This window comes from Bactrocera oleae, chromosome 2 (genome assembly GCF_042242935.1).
Source record: "Bactrocera oleae isolate idBacOlea1 chromosome 2, idBacOlea1, whole genome shotgun sequence".
Lineage (NCBI taxonomy): Eukaryota > Metazoa > Arthropoda > Insecta > Diptera > Tephritidae > Bactrocera > Bactrocera oleae.
In genome coordinates, this window is record NC_091536.1 from 63,010,032 (window position 1) to 63,035,131 (window position 25,100).

A 25,100-nucleotide genomic window follows, 5' to 3' on the forward strand; every position below is an offset into this window, starting at 1 on the left:
CGTGACGAGCTGAGTTGATTTAGCCATGTCCGTCTGTCCGGCCGTCCGTCTGTATATACGCGAACTAGTCCCTCAGTTTTTGAGATATCGATCTGAAATTTCGAACAAGTCTTTTTCTTACCAAGAAGCTGCTCTCTTTGTCGGAACAGCCGATATCGGACCACTATAGCATATAGCTGCCATACAAACTGAATAATCGAAATCAAGTGTTTGTATGTAAAACTCTTTCATTTGACGAGGTATCTTCATGAAATTTGGCGTGTATTATTATTTAAAGCATTGATCTAATCACCGAAGAAATTGTATAGATCGGATGACTATAGCATATAGCTGCCATATTAACTGAACGATCGGAGTAAAGCTCTTGCATGGAAAAAATTTTTTTTTGACGAGGTATCTTCACGAAATTAGGCAAGAGTTATTGCTTAAGGCAACAAATTATTCTCCACAGAAATTGGTCAGATCAGATCACTATATCATATAGCTGCCATACAAATTGAACGTTCGGAATCAAGTTCTTGTAAGGGGCTTTTTTATTTGTGAAGGGTATTATAGCTTTGGCGCAACCGAAGTTAACATTTTTTCTTGTTAATTATAAGCTTGGGATTAAATTATTTGATTTTGTTAAATAAAAAAATTAATTTAAAACCCGAAAAACGGATTAAAAATAATTTTTTTTTACTTTTAAATTTTTAAAGTTTTTTTGGTTTTAAATTTTATTTTTTTTTATTTTTCATTCCGGTATATGGGATTAAATTGTTTTTTTGTAGTCAATCTGGTACTAGGGATTAAAAATTTAAGAAATATCTTTCATTCAGATTTTTCGATTACAAAATACAAAAAAAAAATCAAATTCAAATGTTAATTGAATTACTTTTTTTAATGTATTATGTGCAACCCTGATTTCAACTGCGGAAGATTAAGTTGAATGAATCATACTTATATTATTAATTAAAAAACTTTTTTTTTGAAAAACGTCAAGTCACTTTACTTTGAACTCTTTGAGCACGCCACGTATAACCAATATCCCCCACAACATACAAACAAAATGTTTTCGTTCGATTATACTATATTTTAATTTGGGGATATATATTTACATACAAATATACGTTAAATAACCTAAATACACACAGTTTTAAATAATAATACAGCTTTACACTTATTTTAAATTAAAAAAAAAATATTTAATATATAATATTTAATATATATTTAATAATTTTTAATATATGTATTTAGAAACAATCATAATTTGAGATTTTGCAATTATTTTTTGTATCGAAGACTCATGACTAGTCGGTCAGCGTATATAGAAATATCAATCAAGAAGTTCTAAAAGTGAATAATATACAAATTACAACAAGTAAGATAACCTCTAAAGAGTACTGTAAACTTATTTGCATAAAAAAGTATAAATTTAGCTTAAGCCATTTTTGGTAAATCCGTTTAAATTACAATGTTGCCAAGTGGGCATACATTTTATTTATGGAAAAATGGAAGTTTTTGCATTTACAATAATTTTGCAGCATGACTTACATGTTACATATCAGTGTATATATAAATAGCATATGTAAATACAAATGTACGCGCATGCATGTCTGTATGTATGCACATTTCATGTATATTGCGCACTCGCAATTGCTTAGTGAGATACTCGCATTGCCATTTAACAATATTTTGTCGTCATCTTTCAATAGTTTGCTATTATATATGCTAATTAAAGTTAATATATAATATATATGTATTGACTTTATTATTGGTTATATAAAATGTGTTGATTGGTGTTTTGATTACGTTTCAACTTGTTTTTTTAGCAAGTTTTTCGTTTTTACTTTTTGATTTGGTTTTTCTGTTTTTAACTTTTTTTGATTTGTTGTCTTTGCTTAATTGTTAGAAGAACTTTGATTTCGTTATCGCAATAATTTGCTTTACTCACAACTTTAAATTTCAACATTTATGCACAAGTCTATGTACATACATATGTATGTATGTATGTAATATTTATGCTTTTTTCTGTTTATTTATTTAGTTTTGTTGTTGTCACAATTCACATTAATATCATCAGGCTAGTTTTATAATTGAATGTAACCACGTAGATTGGAAGTATGTACATAGATATGTACTCATGTACCTATGTAATTAGTATTTAGTAAATACATATGTATATGTATAAAGTTCAATTCGCTTTTCGCAATTCTATGGCAGTTAGTATTTCTTGCGCTTCGATTAGTTACTTTTTGCGTGTTTTGTGTGTTTGTATGTATTTATGCACTTTTGTGGGTTTTCAAAAATGTAATATCATAAGTGAAATATTCGTTTAATCATTTCAATATTCGTTGCGGGTTTGTTTTTTGTTTGTTAGGGATTTTAGTTTTTGAATATAATTTTTTTTTTCAAAAGTTCTTTTTAATTTTCTTGCTCAGCGCTATTTTGTGTTTGCGTGTTTTCTTTGTACATTTAAAATATTATTTACCGTTAGTACAGGTAAAAACTTATGTTTTTAGATCAATATTGTAACTGAGATTTTTTTTGTAATTTACAACAAAAAATATTTGGAACTAATTTTCTGTTGTTGTAGCGACAGAATTCTGCCAAGTTGACAGTCCTTGGCCGGAATAAATCCGGGTCCGTTCCGGTTACGTAGACCCGACTGTCGTGGGAACGGGAGCTAATTTTCCCATTTCGCCCGCCTATGATCTACTATTAGGACATTTTATAGCGATGGCAACAGCAACAGCCAGGTTTATAATTGTATATATGTACTTTCAGCAGACTCAATATCAAGCCAAACTCAAACCTAAGCTCTTTTCAAAAATTCCACTTTCCCAATATTTGTTTGTAAAATTACTACATAAAACTATTTCTCATAAACCACTTAACGTAAAATATTAGCGACAAAGAAGGCTGACATATGTGTGTATGATTGCAGTTGGTTCAATTCTGGTTTCTACAAAATGTTTGACATAGAGATAGTAAATAAAATATAAACCTTCGCCCTACAACTGATAAGCTGACTAACTAATGGAAATGACCTGTCATTCTGAAAATCTGTTAAATTTTAAAATAAATTATAAGTTTGAATTCGTACGTGATCACTACAATAAAATCCTACCGACTGTGCTTGAAAACTTACCGCGCACAATAAATATATATTTTTTTAAAATTAGAGTATAAATAAAACAATCATACAGATTATACTGTCAGTGATTTGACATTTATCTTCCGAGAGACAACCGTTACAATAAGCTTTTCCTATGACACTAGTACAATTTGAAATCCAGGAATATTTATAAAAAAAATGTGTTTTAAAATGTATTTATGATCGTATTCAAATCTATCATAATGTTCAATATATCATGTTTCCCATTTTGCACTTTGCCCTTAAAATTATCACTTATTTTTTGTAACAGTACTACATACTGCATATATAATACAATGACCTAAGATTAAAAAAAAAGTTATTATGACATTCCTTTTGGACCGCTAAAATTACATTTAATATTTATTTATTTTTCAAAGTATATACTATCGAATTATGCAGTAACAAAATGATTCAATGTGCTGTGCTTCTGAAAAGTTTCCCAGTAGGGTCCACGAAGTTCCAACTTTTCTAGAAAAATAAATTTTTTGACTATGTAATGTCTACAAGAACCGCACATTTTTATGCACTTATTTACTAATTTCAAATTAATGGAAAAATAACAAAAAAAAAAATTTTTATAATACTATTACAAAGTGATCGTGGAAACAAGTTGAAAGAAAACCGAAGTATTATTTAACACTATTTTAGAAGTTATACCACTATTTGGGTAGTTTTTCAATGTTACTTTTTAAACGAGTAAACGGTAATAAGTTCAGCGTTTCTATGAGAGTTGGATTTAAATAACGGAATAGACGCGGGCTAATATCGTGCAAAGAACTGAAGATAAAAGTTCGGGTCTGTTCCAGTTACATTACTGTCGAAAACATTCCTCAAAGTTATTGTAGGCAGGTTTTCTGCCGCGATAAAAGATGTTGTGATAAATGTTGTTGCTATATTATGTGTATATGAGTACCTAACTAAGCTAATTATGAGATATTATTTGAGGTTAAAGACGATTAAAAAAAAAAAATCAAATAAACATTTTTTCATAATAACTACTTTAATATTATAAAATTCCAATGCATATGCATGTATGTGTGTATTTACTTAGAAGACTTTGGGTTACCTACATACATATATATTTTACAAATTTTCGACATGCGAACGCAATTATAATTAAAGTTATTCATCCGTTACTGCTAAAGTACAACATTAGTAAAAGTTGCTCGCGCGTTCGCAACTAGTAACTGTAAACGTGTTGCGCTTCATCTTAGTGTCTTACAATATATGATTAGTATATTCCAATTCATTTGCATATATGTTTGTTGTATGTATATATATATATATCTAAATGCCGTTTGGCGTAATTTGGTTTGGTATCGATTATAGTTAGAATATTTGAATTACAATTTGATTTGCAACAAAACAATGAGCATTACATGCGTCTCGTCTCAGTACCATCAACATCATCATCGCTGTTCATAGTCGAATTCAGTTTGCGCATGCGCGTTGTTCTGCGCGTGTTGGCAACAGTGTGCATGAATATGTGTGGTTTGAGTTTGCACTTTGCTCACATAATCTTCACTTGAATCGTTTGTTGTCGACTGTTCGTACTCATACACATTACTACTACTACTATATACACTTTGGCTGCCGTATAGGGTGGACTGTATGGGGGATTCAAAGTGTACCGCACGCGGCGACAATTCGTAGACAGGCTCCGGTTCCACGGTGAACGTCAAGCCACAGGAACAATGTTCCAGTAAAGGCGCAGACGACGCATCTTGAATTTGGGCCAATGGCTTTGGAAGCGGTAATAGTGGTGGCAAGGGGGGTGGTGTCGCCAATGAGGACATAGACGAGGATGCATGCACCACTGCCTGCTCAGTTATGGTAGCAGCAACTACTGATGATGATGTCGCTAGTAGTGATGGTAGTGGTGGTGGTGGTGAGGGTGAGGAGAGGCAGTCATGACAATAATGAACGCTATTGAAATGATGGTAGTGCTGATGTATGTATGATGATGATGCATGCAATGGATTTGTGCATGTGGGTAGCGGTAATGAGGTGGCGACCGTGGTGGCAGCTTTGCTTGCGTTTGTGCTGGCACTTGGTATTGTAATTTCGCATGGCCGCCGGCGTAAGGTTTGGCCGGCGGTGTGCGCAATGTGTGTGGTATGTGTGCGGAGCAAGGGCAGCGGTAACGGCGGTGGTGATGGTGGTGTTGGTGTTGGTGAAGGCGTTGGTGTTGTTGTTGTAGTTGATGAAGTCTCAGTTTCGGTCTCAGTCGTTGTACCAGAGGGCGGCGGTAGTGGCGCAATGGGTCTCAGTACCGGTTGATGGCAGCGACATATTGCAACTCAAAAAGTGCCGCCATCATTGTGCGTTTCCTTGGCGGTAGCATTCTCGACGCTGCCGGCGTCATGCGCTTTGGGTGTCGTATAACCGTCGTTGAGCGTGTTGATGCCGTTCGTCTGGCGATTCGTATTGCTATGATTATGATTGCAATTTTGTTGCAAATGATGTGGATGAGGTGGTAGATGTGCGTGTGTATGATTGTTAATTGTGGTATGATTTTGATTTTGACTTGCTTTGGGTAATGGCGAATGCTGATCGTCGAGTGAAGAGGAATCCGTCGTGTTCTGAACAATATTCAATGACTTGGGTGGTATAGGTGGTGGCGGCGGCATTGGCAGATCTTCGATATCAAAGGAATTCGCGGAGTTTTCACGTTGATTTATATTGAGTGTTGCGTTGATCGTGTAGGCGCTGTCGAGGCTGCCATTCGATGCCATGCGACAGTGATCGCGATGATGCACGGTGCTTAGGGAATTACTTGATGACTCTTCGCTTAGATTATTCAAGTTATTCAGCTCGTGTGAACTTGTCGTTGAAATGCCGGAATCACGAAAATCATTTGGGCCATAACCGACCACATTCAATTGTTGCGTCTCGCCAACACTCGTTAGAGAGTGTGGTGGTTGATCAGCTTCGGGATCGTCAAAACTTATATCCACGACAGAATACTTTTGACCGTGCTCATGTTGCTGTTGCTGCTGTTGATGGTGAGCCGATAGTGGGCGACGAGGCATGGAGCCAGCGGTAGGGTATTGGCTACTCGTGAAATCATTTATTGTAATTGGATTTGAAGCGCGTTTGTCGGGTGTTATGCCACGCGGTGGTAGCGGTGGCGCGCTTGGTGATCCCGGCTGATTCGTATTACGTTTGGGTGGCACCTCTGGTCCATCCATGCTACCCATGAAGTTTTGTGAACGTGGTCGATTCGGCACCGGTGGCACTTTGTCACGCGTAATTTCCGCTGAGCTCATGCTCTCATTGCTTAACATTTGGTATGAATTATTTATAAGTAATGCATTTGCAGTTTCAACTGGACGCAGTGTGTCACCTGGCCGCGTGTAAATATCATCATGCTCGTACACACCATAATAATTTGAGGATCCAGCATTTGTATTGGGATTACCCAGGCTCATAGTGCGATTTTCCGTTGGAAGTGGTGGCAGTGGTGTATTAACTATACTTTCTGAATGTTGACGCTTCAAACGACCCAGTCCCGATAGGCTTTGTTTCAGCTGTGAGAAGCGTTCGAGCAAACGATTGTGTAGCGGTTGTACGCCTGGTGGCGCCAGTGTGCCATGCAGTTCTAAGGCTTGCTCCAGCACTTGTATCTGCTCCAATATAAGCGCCTTTAATTTTTGCACATTCGCTTGTTGCCCGTGACCTTGTGGTGATTTGAGGAACTGTTCGGAGAAAAACGCCTCTTGATATTTGCTAATACCGCCCATTACATTGGCATCGATTATGCCCTGCAAACGCATTGAGAACGGATTTATATTACGTTTCGGTTCGCTGCGGTACTGTACTATCAGATCCCACAATTCTTTGCCGACATTATTCATTGTTTCGCAGGCGAACTCGACGGGTGTGATTTCGTGCACTGACTTGTGTTTCACTTCGAACCAACGTAAGATGCCCGGCAGTGGATTGGATATTTCGAGTTTGGTGCGTTCGATCCAAAGCGATTTGAATTCGTTATCCTTATCAATTGGACCCTTATAAATAGGGCGATCATAGATGAAGCGCGTGACGTCGTTGACCTTGAAGAGATAATAAAAAATAATGGTTTTACATGCAATTTGGAATAAAAATTAATGCTCAATTTGTAAGAAAGATAAATATACTCACTTCATAGAATCTAGCAATTTTCTCCGGTACCGGCACCATTGCCGTCTTCAACGCCTGCGCATCACCAACCGGCCGTACATTACTGATCTGTATATACTGCTCTGGTGCAGTGAGTATCGAGTTGTCGGGTGGACTGTTGTTGGTCAATATCTGTGCTGTAGGAAATTCGGTTTGTAGGCGTTGTGTAAAAGCACCAATACGTTCGTACTCCAAGCCGCGATATACAAACTGTTTATTCTGCAAATATAAGAATAAAAATACATTACTTAAATTATAATTAATAAAACACCAAAAAGAAAACGCTTACCCTCACAAAAAGCGGAAACCCCAAACCATAGAAACCAACACGGAAATACTCCGGCTCCGGCCGCAACTGTGTCAAGATGTTTTGAAAGAATTTTGCCTCCAAAATAAGTATTTCACTGAGCTTATTATAGTCGAAGCGACGTGTCTCGTAGAGCACAGCCAATTCTTTGCATAACGGTATGCCCTTCTCCCAACATTTGCCCTTATCGAAATATTTCAGAATCTGCAAAAGAGCAGTTACAATGTATATACAGCAAACGGGATATAGTGGGTACTTTACCTCATGATAAAGCCGCTCTTTGCGCTGCCACTCTGGTTGACCAGTGTTATCGCATGGCGCAAAGCAGAGTGATTCCCGATCCCAACTGAGCATATTAGCATAGAGTTTGAGCGTGTAGCCGGCTTCGGTATAGTTTTCGGCTTGCAAGTGCAAATCGTGCAGTTTGTAGATATATCTGCAAAAAAAAAAATCAATCATGATTTCGTATAAGGTTGTTGGCTGGACCAAGTCAGTACATAATAATTTATTTCATACTTGACGCTAAACTACATCATGGTCAAGAAAACATGCCCACTTAATAATTTTATCAAAATGTCGCACATACTTGTATTAAACGATAAATTCGGTATAAAGTGAAACGAAGAGTCGAAAATCAATATATCGGGTATAGATCGGTTATATTAACAGATTTTGACTACGTTTAGCACTACATCACATTCTGTCAGGAAAAGAAGTCCACTTAATTTCATTCAGATATTCTTACATATTGACCCATATTTTTTTACAAGGTCACCTACATGCACTGAGTTTCTCATATTCGGGATTTGGGAGCTTGAAAATTTATAGTTCAAAGTTTTATTATGACATCTTCATTGGTGCTTGATTTATGTATAGGAGTATATTGCAAAGTGAACGGATTTCATGCAATCTAATATTGTGTTTTATGGGAAGTAGGCGTGGCCAACCGCGTCCATTTTCAAACTGAAGGATGAGAATGTCAAGCGATTTAGAAATTTATAGCAGAATTTCTAAATTTATAAGCGAATTACTTCATTTTACTGAAAAAATAAACACCTCATACACTTTCACTGACCAAACAAATTTTCAACAACTTTAAACTTTGGATGGCTGACATTGAATAGAGGAGTACGGATAGCAGAGGTATGGTATAATATACAGTAAGAAGCTTACGCGAACAATATATCTACACTCTTGAAAATTTGAAATTTATTTCATCTCCTATGTTGTGAAACTCTTGCTCCCGGTTAGTACAATTAAATGGCATAACAAAAATGACGAGAGTAGTGGAAAATTTAATCTTCCTTTTACTTACCTTAAATACATTTCTTTCCGATTGATTTCATTTTTATAGAAATTCAATAAGTTTACGGTGCAAGACATGCGCTTGTCACGATTTTCCTCACCCTGCATAACGCTGCGATAATCCAACAGGCGTTCCAATAAACGCGTCACAGATGCTATGAAAGCAATGCCCGAGTCTTTCCAATTGGGATTCTCCGATTGCACTTTCTCAAGTAAACTAAATTGGGTGATTTTGGAAACCATTATTTTTTAAAGATAAATAGAGATTTTTGAAAATAAAACAAAAAAAAATAGTTAAAATAAATATTACTTAGGAAATGTAAATTTGTTAAATTCTAAAAAAAAAATTAGTCGACAAAATAAAAGATATATATTAATAACTAATTTTTTATTAATGAAAATTTATCAGCAAGCCACATACATATATATTCGACCATTAACATTATAATTGCACGGTTAATTCTCAAAATCAATAATTTAATTTTTGCTATCGCTCGTTTAGTTGTGTTGAATTAAATACTTTACATAATTTTATGATAGAATTTTACAATGAAATGTTAGCAAATCATAAAGAATAGGTATACTACAACAACAAAAGAAAATGATGACAGCATATGAGTTGATATTTTTCACTTACACCAAGCTTAGATGTTCCCTTCGTTGGGTTGGTTGCATTTTAAGTTAATTAATTGTATGCATTGTTAACATGTTTTTTTTAATAGGCGATTTGTAGGCGATGGACAGACATTTAACATGATAATGATTAGTATAAAATATGCATATATTTACGTATATACAATTTGTTTTAAAGGGACAACTGAAGAATTGAAAAACAAACACAAACACATACATATACAAACATCGATATAAAAAGTTTAACGGCGCAAAATAGGCTGGAGTGAAAGTCTAATGGGTACAGGACTTGTTATACACAGAATTCTCGATATTAACATAGTTAAAAGTTGAAAACCAAAGGTTTAGTATGAAGTTTTTGATCAACTGACTATTTTTAAGGTTAAATTGTAAGAGACAAAATAATCTCTAAAACATTTCGAGATCAAGAGAATAGAGCACTTAGTGTCATAATTATCTTGCAAAATTACCGATATTTGTACCCTGAACAGGGTAAATTAAGTTTGACACGAAGTTTGTAATACATAACGGAAACGTCGTTGACGTCGTTGTATATAGAAATGATTAGCATGCCGAACTGATTCGATTTAGATATGTCCGTCTCTCTGTCTGTATATATGCGAACTATTCCCTCAGTTTTTGAGATACTAATTAGAACGTCCTTTTCTCTCCAAGAAGCTGTTCGTTTGTCGGAATCGGCGATATCGGACCACTATAGCATATAGTTACCATAAAAATTGAACGATCGGAATCAAGAGCTTGTATCTAAAGTTTTTCATCTGACGAGATATCTTAATCAAATTTAGTATGGGTTATTGTTTCAAGCAACGGTGCAATCTCCGATGTAACTGTTCAGATCGAGTCATTAGTGTTTTTGACTTCTTTCGTTTGAGAGTTATCGCACTTTCACATTATGGACCGAGCTTCACCAACATATCGGAATTTTTAGGAGGGTGGTTGGACAGAGATACCTTCCGAAAATTATTAATGTATTATTTATTATTGCATTGTTTTAAGGTGCTAGAAACCACGGTTAGGTAAAGAAAATTGGTTGTACCATATTGTGGGGTATAAAACTACGCTTTTTTACTCCAGCCTATAGCGCATGCTAGTTGAAACAAGTTTTTTTCTGTAATTTTCTTTTTAGAGAGCTTACATTGTACTAAAAAGTTCGCGATACTCATCATCGCCTTTATTTTCACTGATGAGCAGATCCAACTTATCGATAAGTTCGCTTTCCACTAAGCGAAAGGAACCACGTGCGCTCTGAAAAACAATATGAATGTAATATTTACGCTTTGTATCTCTACAAACCAATAAATTTTTACTTGTTCGCACTGCATCATATCGTAGAACACCGTGAGGGTCGCCTTTCTCAACGCCTGCTCTGGTACGAGCGTGACCTCCAAGAACGGTCCAACCATTGAAGGGATGAAGTGTAATTTCTGTTCGCCCAGCTGTGACCACATGCTTAGTATCTGGAAGCCCATTAGAACGCGCATATCACCATGAGTATTCAAAATCTTTCTACGTTTCGGTTCACGATATTTTTCCAATTGCAGTGAGGGTTGTGTTAGAAATGTTACCGCCAAACTAAAGTAAGACCACCAAAGTGGTGAATCAAAGGATTGCGGACCAAGAAAACGATAAACCAATGGTTTGGCGAATTCCTCCAAGGCCTTGCGCAGCACATCGTTGCAAGCCAATTTCATGATCAACCAATCGGTTGGGAATACTTGCCAATCCTGTGAAAGCAGCTCCTCGAAGACCAGTAGAGACTTGCTGAGAAAATCTTTCAAATCACGTGGATCCTTGTTGGGACTCAACTCGTCCCAGTAGTGCTTGTAATGTGTTTCATCGAGTAACTGCAGCAGACCCAGCAGGCAAGCGACCAATTGTGGTAGCACTGTATTGGCACCTTCCATCATTATGCTTATGGTTTTTATGAGTATGCCAAGAATGTTTTTACACAGCGAATCCAGATCATGTTGCAAAGTGTTTGTGACTTTTTCACGCTGCTGACGCTGCAAGTCGTAGAGGTGATTGAGAATTTCCGATATTATTTCGGCGCACAGGCGTAGCTCATCGCGACGACCCAAGTGCATGCGCAGGTGTTTGCAGGCAACAGAGAGAACGACAGTACGTGAGTCTAGCAGAAGTGGAAGACAGTGGAAAATTAGTTGAAAAGTTCGGAAGAAATAGAAGCTAAAATATTTTTTTAATATTAAAAGCTCTATATACCGAGCTCCACGACTCACCATCTTCGTGAAACAGCTCACCAGACACCAGATCCTTAACGGCGTTTAGTTTCGCCTGTACCAAACGTACCGGCGCATCTCTGGGTATGGCGTCCAGCATATTGCGCGCCAACATACCTAACTCCGGCGCGGGCAATGTGTCCTTCAACTGCTCCAGTACCACACCGGTAGAGTTCAGCAGCGCCTCTTGTGTTGGTATGATGACATCGTAGGATGGCACTGCCAGCATACCGTTGAGCGCCGTAAAAAGCGAGTGCAAATCTCTGCGGAATGAGTCCTCGTACTGGCCACCGGTAGCGCGTGCAAATAATTTGCGTGATTGTATAAGCAATTTGAAAATATATTCTAGCGAACTAAAGCATTTCTGGAATGGATCGGGATGTTCGGCCTTGGTCATAAACACAGCCATATGCTCAACCGAAGTAATCAAACCCTTGTAGACGAGCGCGGCAGCGAAGTGATTCTCGATGTAAGCATTCATAACGGGACGAAAATGTTGGAATTTGTTGCTTTGCAACACGCTAAAAATGCTGACGAGCACATGGAAGACCAGACCCGAATGCTCGGTGCTGTTTCCCTCCTCATTGGAGAACATGGCGAATAGTGCATCGAGCACATCTTGCAGGAATTTAACCAGCTCCTCGTCGTTCAAACGCAACACACCCGTTAGTGAGTCTTGTATCGTCTCGGGATTTGTACGCCATTGCAGTAGTGACAGTAGATCGGCGTTCTGCGTGAGTTTCGTCGAGCATAAAAGTGATTTAATGACAAAAATTTCCTTTGAACTACGATGGAATATGGAGCTGCAATCCACTTTAGCGTGTGGATCCTTCGGTTTGCTTGGCAATTTGAGATAATTACCAGCATGCAATTTGGCCAAATCCTCACACTTGTAGACGTACAGCTCGTGTTGACCATCGGTGAGTGTCGCACCACTGGGATCCATAAGCCGCGCAAAGCTGAAACCGAAGAGTTTCGGATCCGATTTATCGCGTGTAGAACAATGACGGAACTCGAAACGCACATGCGCGGCGGAGAACTTATCGATGGGTACACTCAGGCGTAACATTTCATTCCAACATGGTGAGTTCTGATGATACAATATCATAGATTTGTAGTAGCTCTGTGAATCCATGCCCGAAGCGCCCCACAAACATTCCGTTAAAATATTACCAGCCGTGTCGAGCACAACCACGGTAGTTAGTATATTTTTAGCGGTATTTTTGCCGCCACGTTCGAACTCGGCACGTTCCAACGTGATAAAGAGATCGTTACGCACATCGCCGGGCATGATGACATCGGGAAAGCCCATTTTTCGCGTGATTGTCGTGCCTTGAAAGAGTAACGGTTGCTCTTGGCGCGCCTGTCCGAGTCCGCCGTGCAATAGCTTCAGCGAAACTACGATACCCTGTGTATTTTGATTGCCTGAGGTTATTGGCGAGAATTTGCCAGTTGATTTCTTAATGATTAATTCGTGTAGTTGATGGAAGTCTTTTTCATCGCATTGGTAAATCTAAATTGGTTTGGAGACAAGGGTGGTAAAAAATGGTTAGTAATAAAAATATATGGGTATTTAACAAACAAAAACTGTTAGGTAATACGAGGGCAGTCCGATAATCATCTAGACTCACCAGCCAATAGCTCTTTTGAAAGAGAAATTGCGCGAGATAGCTGATACAATAGGTATCTCAAGAATTTGGATCGTCGCTGGGTTAAGTATATCGAGCTAAATGGAGACTGGTTGAAACTAAGTACTTATCGGATCGCCATCGTATATATAATCAAATTAAAATACCAAGATTTGTTTAATGGTTGCCACTATCATATCAATAATAAAGATAAATTCTAGTTTATCTGAAAAGATGGCGTCATCTCGTAATCTTTGATGTATAAAATGGAGCATTTAGTTTTTATTTTCGGATGAGAAAACATGTATTTCCCCGATTTAATAGGTACAAATATTTGATAATATTGGATCAGCCGATAATTTCTACTGTTTGCAAATAATTCTGTGACTATCTCTAACACTATTATGGTAAAAAATCGTATATATTATTGAATAAGCTGCCTCATTATCACATTTCTCAACTCATATTTTTTAACGACCCACCTTAAAGTTATACTCTTTTTCCTGCGACTCAATAGAGCTATCATAATGTGTTATATCATTTAGCGGCAACACACCCACACCAAATGGCCTACGATAGGTTGGACCCGTGCAACAGATGCTATTATTTTTTTCCACTTTTTTGCCCGTTTCCGAGGGATTAATTTTACCCACACGCATTACCACAGCCACTAAATGTAGGTCTTCATTTAAATCGACAGCACCTGGAAGAAAGTACGGGAAAATATGTTAATAATTGGTTTGCTTAACTCCGTAGTTCAGCAGTTTTCTCATTGATATAGTATTATTTTTTTAAAACCTACCCAAATCCGTGAACACTGTACAATTGCTATGCAATTTTTCTATGTAATTTGAAAAACCGTCTTTGGAGATTTTAACCAAAAATCGTTCTGACAGCGCACGCATGCGCATCGGATTGGCATCGTATAAGTAGAAATATACCTCAGCATCGTCGCCGCCGATACGGTGGCCAAAATCACGCATACAAAAGTATAAATGGTGTGTGAGTATTTTGCGTTGAACTTTGCGACGCAACGTACCGCGGCTCTGCAGGGGAAGTTGTAGGAAAGGAATTATATTTTTAGTATGCTGTTGTTAATTTTCCATTAAATTCTACTTACCGAAGATGCTTTGGCATTGTCTGCGCTAGATACATGCACATTGTACAGGCCTACAATTCCGATGTTGTGCGGATCAACAGCTAGTGGGCCGATACGTGGTACTTGATCCAAGCCGAGTTTTCTAAAAGTAAGAAAAGTTATCGATTTAGTTTTTTTATACTTTTCTGCATAATCTTTTTTTATTTTTAACATTCCTTTATTTATTGAAACTGCTATTGTTTATAGCCTAACAATAAGTAATAAAATCTTAAATCTATTTAAAACTAAACAAGCTCAAAGTGTGGTTGAGCCTTTTTACTAATCAACGTATTATAAGGCTGGTAGATCTCTTCTTTTCAAACGTGTTTTTTGAGACAAGATTGTAGCAAGGCATTAGCTAATGGATTTGGACTTCCCAGAGTTTAAGCTTGTATTTCTTTCTCCTATCCGCTACTTTCTTCTTTATCAGAGGAATACTAAGATCTTTGTGAATGTTTTTATTTCGAATGTACCATGGTGAACCCGTTATCGCTCTGATAATTTTTGACTGGAACCTTTAGTTGTCTTAGTGAGAATGAACATGCTTACACTTTTGTTAATTTTGAATTATTCGCCAGTTGGATAACCATTCTGCGACCAAAGCTAAATGCTCTTTTAGTACCCTTGACGCTCTGATGGAACATTTATTACGGCATACTATGGTTGTATCATCCGCAAAAGTTGATGACAATACATTATTACAAGTTAGAATATCTGCTGTATATAAAATATATAGTGTTGGGCCCAGCACACCCCCCTGAGGTAAAGCAGACTTTATCGGACGCAATATATATATATACATATATATTATATTTTATAAAATGCAATAGGAAATCTTTGATAGTAACACTTTTTCAAATATTTTGGAAAGACAATGTAGGAGACTTATTGGTCTGTAAGAAGACGCTTGTGTTAAGTCTTTCCCTGATTTATCTATCTTAATGATCGCCGATTTTTTCCATAAAATTGCATAATATCCGAAACTGAAAATTGCAAGGAGAGCATTACTATAGCAATATTTGGTAGCTCCATCAGCGTTTTCAAATAATTTTATCATATCCTGGCGACTTTTTTGGAATCATTTATTTATGATCTTTTTAATTTCCCAACTAGAAGTCTTAATTGGCAAAGCGGTTTCAGTCAAAATTGGCAACCTAAAATCGTTCTTTGGGCAGTTCTCTTATTAGCTCTCACGTCCGTTATAGGCATGTTGGAATCACACGGCGGCTTAATGTGTTTTTGCACTTTTCCAAAAGAGTTTTTTTTTGTTAAATTTGGGTACAGTTTCTTTATAAAATATTTAAATTCTTACAAGAAGTGGCTACAAAGTATAATTGTTTTGTTCACATAACTGTTGTGTGTATCACCTAAAACTAACCGAGATAAATATGGAGTTATATATTTATATGAATGATCAGGATGACGAGACGAGTTGAATTCCGAGTGACAGTCTGTCCGTCCGTATCTACCAAGCCATTCAAGCTATATCGCCCAAATTTGAACGGGACAAATCATTTCGACATCTGTTGCGCCAGCGTGAAAATAGGCGAAATCGACTCATAACCACGCCCACTCCCCATTAGGTTTTCTTAAAAACTACTAAAAGTGCGATAAATCCTTAATTAAATGAGTCAAAGACATTAAATTTTACATCTAGGATGGCACAAGATAGTTTTATAGGAGCAGGTGTCATAATTGGACGATGGGCGTGGCACCGTTCACATTTTTGTGAAATCACATATCTCCAAATTTAATATCTGGGTATGTAGTGGAATCAATCACGGGTGATTTGATTGAAAATTTTACACTAATTGGAAAATGGGGATTTGATAGAAGTACGGGTCGTGTCAGTCAGTGAGTGCAAATAAAAAATTTCAAAAAATGATGTTGTCTTATGCCGTGAACACTATTTCTGCTAAGATTTATTTCGATATCTTTGTTGACACCTCATTTATTTATTGTAAAAGCAAATAAGCAGATAAGTACTGTGAAAGTGGACTTGATTGTCATCCGATTGTGCCCACTTCCAACTTGCATTAACAGAGTGAAGTTGGAATACTAAGAACCAATTTAGGTTAATATCGGTCAAGTAGTAATTTTAGTGGTAAATGCATGGTTCCACCGGAACTGGTTGACATAACTCACGTAGTTTATAGGATATGTACATAGGATTAGGGGTCACCTTCTAACATTTTTGTTCTTCCCAGATGTGACTAACTGTATAAGCAGTTTACACCCCAGTCAAGTCTAATTTCAAGAGCTCGATTTTAATGTGACCTAAGGCTATCTAGGCAGCAGTCTTCAAAGTTAATAAGTGCCTGATGTGTGTTCCTCAGTATGTGTCTTCTAAAAATAATATGAGATTGATTACGAAGCTTTTTTGATTTTGGAATCAAATCGATCTCTTGCTGACTCAGTCGATATAATATGTACCGAAACGAAAGAGCCAAAGTCAGCCAAAAAAACCTTGGTGTGTTTTTGATTGAAAACTCTTAAGATGAGAGTATCTCAAGTGTCTTTAATAGCGAAATTGAATGAATGGAATGGTATTGAGTAATGTTCTGTATTTTATGAGTTGGCGACGAGACCTAGGAAATTGAAAGGAGCGCTCTGAGTTCGGTGAGTATCTTTAAGTTTTATTCATAGAAATATTTATGACTTACACTAAGAATTTATAAAAATAAGTTGTTATTTGGATTCGGAAAACATTTTGTGGAACTGCTGAGATATCTTCAATTTGAAAGAGTTGTTGAAACTATTTTTCTTTCTTTTTTAGCTGCATTTGAAAATAAATACATGAAAATAAAAAATTTTGTAGAATAAGGTTTAACAGTTTTGACAATTTCACAAAAAAAAGTTATTAAGCAGACATAGATATGTATGTACATATCACCAACTTTGATATTGCATAAAAAAAATTACGTTAGTTGACTCAAGTTCAACGAAAAGTAATCAACATTCGGTGGATACTACGTCAAATATATTTATTTCGAAGTAAATCACAACTACCAAATCAAATATTGAAATACTGAGTCAACAATGCTTCATAAGCGGCCACAAGACGACAACATTCCACAGCAACAGCAAAGGAGAATTCGCTGATGATAAATTTTTGGTACAATCATATCGGCCGATTGTTGTGGTGTGCTGTAGTTGCTGGCCAACTACCACTACCACGCAGTCGTTAATGCTCAAGCGGAACGAAAACGCGATCGGCAGTGGCCGCCTAAACGCTTGCATACAGCAGCAGCAGAAGCAGGCTCGCTGTCGCTGTTGTGCTACACAGTCGGCTGCCGTTCTACGCTTACGTCGTCTACCTGGCTTACGCAGAGAAAGAGATGGCCAACAAGCGGCCTAATGATCGCGATGACGTCGACGGCAATGAGGGTAGCGAACGCTAAGCGTACCTGTTGCATACATACAAACACACTCGTATAAGTTGGAACACATACATATCTTAGGCCGCGATGACCACAATGAGTATACCAACAATAACAATAGCGAAACGAGTGTTGTTGAGGAGTTGCGCGGGCGTGAAGCTCTCACTGCCGCTGATGGTTCTAACAAGGTAGAAATGGGCAATGGCATGAGGATGAGGAGTGGCAAGTATGTATGTACATATGTACATATGTAGTACACATATGTAACTATACATACATATGTATGTACGAGGGCTAATGCTACCATCTCCGGCAATTCATCACGTTACCATATAGAGGCTCCGACCATTTTTCAAAGGCGTGGAATGCATTTATGTCGCTTTTACTTATTTATTTATGTTTCTTCGACTAACTTCACATGATCGTAGCTTTAATGAGTATATGAGCGTAAGTGAGCATAAGGCACTTTTAAGAGCGCCTCAAAGTGGCAAGAGTAATTCAATTCAGCAAGCACTCGCTTAAGAATTGCTGCTCGGTTTCGCTTGATGATGATACATATGTATGTATGTATGTAAGTCGGTTGGCACACGAGCATGCTATTCGTAACTCATTATTTTTATGTGAGCAACTTAGCGTCTAGGTATTCAGAAGCATTTGTGGCAACAGGTTATAACTTCATTTCTCCGACTTCGGTGGCAATTTGTATGATCGTGCATGGATTTGTGTTCGTGAAGAGGCTTTGGATTGCTTGCTACAATACCAGTTAGCAGTTCTTACCAACAGAAAAAATACATATGTATATATGGTATATGTTATATGATTGGGTGTTGGAAACATAGGTTTAAAGGGTTACCATGTTGAACCAATCAATGCTTCTTTTAGTAACGGAAATAAAGAAATATTTATTCGTTTTATTTAATAATTAACATGATTTAGGTTAATTTTTATACTCTCACTATCCAACAGATGTGTTGGACATTTCCACACAATCGAGATATAAAGAGCTATGGAACTTTACAACTTTTTTAAAAGTGTGTTCTTCTCACTAAAGGGGTTATATCCACTTTCGAATATCATAATATCGATTTTTTGCACATATACATATGAAATGTACATACATATGTATATTCGAAAATTTTCTCTGAAAATTTGAAGTTGAAACGACAAATAGTTTCGAAAATATGAGTGTATTTGTGAGCATTCTTTGACTTATGTAGTATAATCGGCTCCCAAAACTCTAAACTCGTTTTTTCTCGAAACGCGGTTAGTAAAATTTCTTCGATACGGCTAGACCGATCGTTTTGAAAATTTTACACGAGATTCTTAGATATGAATATGATATGATATGAAGTGTACATTTTTTCTCAAAAACATTTTTTTTGGGAGCCGTCATTTTGTCAAAAATGCGCTAAATAGTTCAGTACTTAATATCTTACCATGACCTCTTTATACCAAATATGAAACTCCTTGCCACTGCGGGTTTCTTATAAAGTATACTATATAATATATATATATATATATAATTTGAGGGTAAACCTATTTTTACCCCTCAAATGTTGACTAAAAATTCTTTAAACTGGTAAAGGCTAAGTGCCTAAAAGTATGCAAAACAAAGTCCTTTTATCTTTAAATTTCAAATATTTTAGACCCTTTGTTGTTGTTTAAAAAGTTTTTTAAAATCGGCATACATTGAGTTCGACAATGTTATTTGAAAATGAATTTTTATAATTTATGAATGCATGGTAACTCAGCTCTGGAAAAATAAATAGTTATTCATGTGCATTTCCATACTCATAAGTAAATGGTTGACTTTTTTGATAGAAACTAGTTTTCGATTTTGAAAAATGGCTCAATAATTAAGTCCATTTGCTCATACTTATCGCCTACGCGTGGGTCTATAAAGAGCGATAGAGCGAAGCAGAGAACACCAAAGACGCTAAGAGCAACACTTACACATGCATACGCACACAAACACAACCACACACACAATAACTTTGGTACATAAAGTGGCATAAGATAATTTATTAGACTTGGCCAAAACAAGTAGCGAAGCGAGGACTCGAACTGTGAGATCAGCCAACGATCATAGCAGAGATATGCACACATATGTATGTATACATATGTACATATAAACATATTCATGCTTATTGCTTGCGCCATGTCTCGGTCAACTGAACAGTAGCTGTTTGAGTAATGAACTCTTTAAGTCGCTTTTAATTGAGCGCAGCCACAACGGTGTATTATTTTCAGATAAATTTAAGGTACTCGAATTAAAATAAGAATATTTTATGAAAAGAAGACGTCTTTTTAATGAAGAAAGCATACTTTGTTGACATTAGACATCTCAGTTGGGTAAAATGTCAGTGTTGAACAAAAACTATGTATATACCATATGCATATGTTAGTATGTTTATATATGTATATTTATATATATGTACATATCTAAAACTGAGAAATTTTGAGCAAACAATTTAGATAAGAAAACTACCATTATTTACACATTGATAAGAAAAAGACGGGTCAGCAGTGTGCCTTTGAGTTCTGTTCGACTTTTGTCAAATGCATGAAATATGCATAACCGCAAATCAATTTTAGGAGATATAGTATATAGCCATATGTGTGTATAGAACGTGAAACTCCATGCAAAATGTCACAGAATTCAATGACGCCGAATTTCGTGGTTCAACACCAGGTCTATGGCTCTTTAAAGCGTATCCTTGGCTTAGTAAAGTAAGTAAAGGAATGGGTAAAGTGCAAATGAACAAAGATAAAATGTGACAATTAAATAAATTATAAATACGTAAAATAATAATGTGCAAGACGCGTTAATTTCCCAGCGTTTGTCTGTCTATATGTGATTTGCTTATCGGCTCAACGCAAGACCTCTGTTCTATGTACAGATGTATATGTATGTATGTATGAGATGGGCACCTTTGATGGCAACTGCAACGGATTTCTTTAACGAGTTTACTAATTCGTTCTTTCTATGTCAGCAGCAATGCTGTGGCGACAAGTTCTAAGCGGTGATATCTGCTTTAGTTGACGGTGTCGCGCGCATGTCACAGCGCTGTCGTTATCCGCATTTCGCATAAACCTATAAAAACCCAGTAGGACATTCTGTACTGTAATCGAATCGAATCTAATCTCGATACAAGAAAAATTCCATAAATATTAACTAACTATAATATTTACTTTGCGGAATGTCGAAACGAACAAAAAACTGGTATAAACTAAATAGGTCGTCATTGATTCGATTCGCTAAATGTAAGAGATCTTAAGTTTTTAAAATAAAAATAAAAAATATATTTAACTGGTCTAAACTTTGTGAATTCAATCTTGGTAAATTGAAGATCCAATTTTAAAAAGAAAACTGGGTACGGTTTTGTATCGATTTCAACTCTCAACTATCTTTATGGCTGCCCTCAATTATTTTTACTTTTTCTTAAGCTCAAAAATAGTGAAGAGAAAAATTTCGAATAGAAGATCTCTATACGTATATTCAAAAAGAAGTATAATATCAATCGGTTATTCACATACTTTCTTGTTTTGTATGCAGATCGATAATTTCAGGAGTGAGCTGAAAAACAGTTAACAAACGAATTTCTCAATCGAAATGTCGTACCAACTCGCAAAAGCCTAAAACGGAACTAGTTATAATAGGGTATAATCTGAATGTTCGAAATATAAGAATATTGTAGAAATAATTGGGATCTGCACTTTGTACCCAGTTTTTGGACGAGTTTGTACTGTCATTATTGTGTTAGAAAATTTTTACAATTGACGGAAAAAAGAGTATATAGACCTGAGCTTTAACCTTCCTTCTTCCCATTATCCATATATATGATCTCAACAGGTTATTCAACCCACTTGCAACAAGCATATGTATATCTTCTATTAGAATCTATATAATTGTCCAGACGGACTTCCCGTTGGGTTACCATAAAACTATACATATACCTACAAATACTCCTTGTCTGGAGTATCAGAAAGGGTGCGACTACAACAAAAACCAAATAAAAAATAACAGGCATACAAAAGTGACAAGAAGACAAGATTGTCAATAGCAACAACCGAATAACCAAATAATATTACTAATAGTTGGCACAATATAGCGTTGCTAAAGTATAAGTACAAACATATACACCCATACACACACACACACACACTTAAAAACATATATAAGTAAGAGCACCGATCGTGGCAATGAGTTCAGCTCAAATGAAATTGTCTACAAACCCATTTTATGACCTGGTTCGGTCTCCTTTCATAATACATATCTACCTATATATGTATGTATGTAGGTACATACATAAGCGACTGTATGTGCAAAATCGTGAGTAGTATGTTGCACCTCACCAAGTTTACCATTAAAATGCGTGAAATCGAAATCTGTATTTTCAAGTTTTATGACTTTACATTTAAGCGACCAGTGACTAAAGGGCCGACATACGATGACTATAAATGTTCATTAATACTAGGGGGAAATGTGAGGTTAACTTGAATATTTTTATTAGTGGTTAAAAAGGCAGAGTATAAGGTTTAGGAACTCAGTAAAAAGTAAAAATATAACGAAGAAAGAAAAATAATATGAGTTGAAAATTAATTTAATAAATCTTTGGGACCAACTACTTGTTTACTTCTTTTGAATTATAAGTTGTATCTTAGCCACATTCCCTAGAGAGCTTAAGAAACTGTGCAAATGTTTTAAAAAGTACACAATATTTGGTTCTCGGTATGCACAACGACGAGAGGGTCTTAAAATCGGCTCTAACATAATCAGACTAAACAGAACGGAATGAAAAATTTTGAATTAAATAATAACTTAAACCTACTTATATATGTTATATGAAGAGATACAATTCGATCAACAAAATCGACTTGTATTGGTTTAAGAGTAAGGTGGACACCATCCATGCAAACCTTTCTTATCTGTAAAAATTCTTGAATGAAATGATGACCATTTATATTAACTGAAACTCACTTTTTTCAATTGTAAACAAAAATTGCAGATGTAGCATTACTTTGAGACATATAACTTGAGAACGATTGAATGAAATATCATGAAACTTTGACAGTATTCTAATTAATGTTAGTGCTCTAAGACAGGGATAAAATCTTTTTGTTAGTGGCGCGATGTCTTGGTCAGGCCAAAGGCTTTTCAGTCCATATAAGACCGTCTTTATCCTTGTGAACTATTTTGATAGTGGAAAATCGCATCAGAATCCATTAAATTATATGTGAAAAAATATAACTGCTCTTTGAAAACTAGAATTTTAGGCATTTAATAAACCAAATGCTATGTATGTATATATGTATAAATGTGGTACCCACTTAAATGACGAAGATATTTTAGATATCACTCATGAGTCATTGGTAAATGGTAACAGGCTCGGCTTTACACACATATCTTTGTAAATTTATGAATATACATATTATATTTATGTTCGTAAGTACAAGTACACATGTATAAAGGGAAAAAAGTAAGCCCAATGTATTTAAGATGAAAATAAAATATCGCTAAGTTGAGTAGAAATTCGACATTCTATCAGCAATGTGCAACGAAATTTAAGGTAGCAACAGATAATATATATTTACATACTTAACTAACCAAACTACTCACTACAAAATGATGGTAGAAACATACGAGTTGAGTGGAAAAAAGCTTAGGGACATACAAAGTAGAAATAGCAATGCATTGCCAGGATCGACTTTATGCACACATACTTACGTATAAATATATTACTGAGATACATACACATACATTTACACAATAAAGATGCACTTGCACGAACACACTTAGTTGAACATGACTTTAATCATGTGCTACGAAGTTGTGCAGTTTCTGCGAGTCACATAAAAATGGAGTGCAAAATGGAAAAAAAATGCTGCGCATGTGTTAGTTAGTGGTGTGAGTGAAATAGAGGAAACGCAACAATGCACATTTCTCTTACATTTCCTAACTCTGATCTCGATTTGCTATTTGTGTGGTTATGGCGCTGAATGTGGAGAAAAGCGAGCTCAGTGCATTGAGTCAGCGAACCTTTTCGGCCACACTCGCTCTTACAAATATATGCCAGTTTAAGTATCTGCTGTAATACGCACGGAGAGCGGGTGAGTTAAGTTTGCGCTGCGTTGGTAAGCGAGTCTTGCTGTATGTAAAAGATACAAAGCAGGGTTGCCAAGATAAACTGTTTATACATTTTTTTCATGAAATGTGTTACTAATATAGAATTTTTTAGAATTCATGATATTAAAAAAAAGAGTTATAAAGCATATGTATATAAATAAGGAAGGATTAAAAAAATAGTAAAGCATGGGAATGTCTACCATTAAATTATTTAATAAAATTGAAAGTGAAATTTCAAATTTTTTTGAACCCAAGAACACTATTCGTTTTAAAGTAACAATATTGGATGAAAATCACATCAATAAACTCCTTCGTTTATATTTAAGTTTAATTTTAAAAAATTGTCGGAAGATTTGAGTAGGAGATGATACATTGTATAATATTCAGAAGAATGTTTGAACTATACAAGTTTTAATATTATAAATAAATATTATTAAAGTTTAAATAAATATTTTAATACAGATCAAACAAGTTCTGTGTTGTCAAGAATTTATAATAAACAAAGATACATACATACATGCTAGTTGGGGAAATATAGGTTCGAAATTCTAGATCCAAATAAGAATTATATAATATTATCGAACATAAATTTATAGCAATTATCGCGCTATTTAAGAATGAAACTGTAGAACCGACCTTTTGAGATTACGCACATACTTTTCACGAGTTATAGAAAGCTTGACTAAAACTATTAAAACAAGAAAAACCGTTAGCTTCCGCTGTATTAAAACTATAATAAACTTCACTGCTGCATTTTTTATAGAATATATAAAGAGATCATTCCCTTGAATTTGATCGATCAGTTTCATTGGCAGCCATGTGCTATAGTGGTCCGATCCCAACTATATGTTCGGAAATTATAGCACTGCCTTGAATAATAATATGTACAAAATTCGGGAAGAATAATTTGATTTTGATCGGCAAGTTTGTACGACAGCTATAGCTTATACCCGATATCGACGATTCTGACAAAAAAACAGTTTCAGCTCAGATAATAGCTCGCGTTTATACAGGCGGACAGTCC

General features: G+C 35.9%; 1 protein-coding gene across 1 annotated transcript in view; it reads right to left on the reverse strand.

Annotated features, from left to right (window-relative positions):
- Positions 1–1,051: 1,051 nt before the first annotated feature.
- Positions 1,052–25,100, reverse strand: part of spg (dedicator of cytokinesis spg) — a 79,200-nt gene continuing 55,151 nt past the window's right edge. Inside the window, exons 4-15 of the mRNA XM_014240872.3 lie at positions 14,552–14,672; positions 14,234–14,477; positions 13,914–14,134; positions 11,804–13,316; positions 10,874–11,694; positions 10,702–10,811; positions 9,550–9,567; positions 8,923–9,129; positions 7,869–8,043; positions 7,590–7,811; positions 7,283–7,519; positions 1,052–7,194 (exon numbers count right to left, since the gene is read on the reverse strand). Coding sequence (XP_014096347.3) covers positions 5,440–7,194; positions 7,283–7,519; positions 7,590–7,811; positions 7,869–8,043; positions 8,923–9,129; positions 9,550–9,567; positions 10,702–10,811; positions 10,874–11,694; positions 11,804–13,316; positions 13,914–14,134; positions 14,234–14,477; positions 14,552–14,672 — 5,644 coding nt within the window. The 3' untranslated portion in view covers positions 1,052–5,439. The remainder of the gene's footprint in view (positions 7,195–7,282; positions 7,520–7,589; positions 7,812–7,868; positions 8,044–8,922; positions 9,130–9,549; positions 9,568–10,701; positions 10,812–10,873; positions 11,695–11,803; positions 13,317–13,913; positions 14,135–14,233; positions 14,478–14,551; positions 14,673–25,100) is intronic.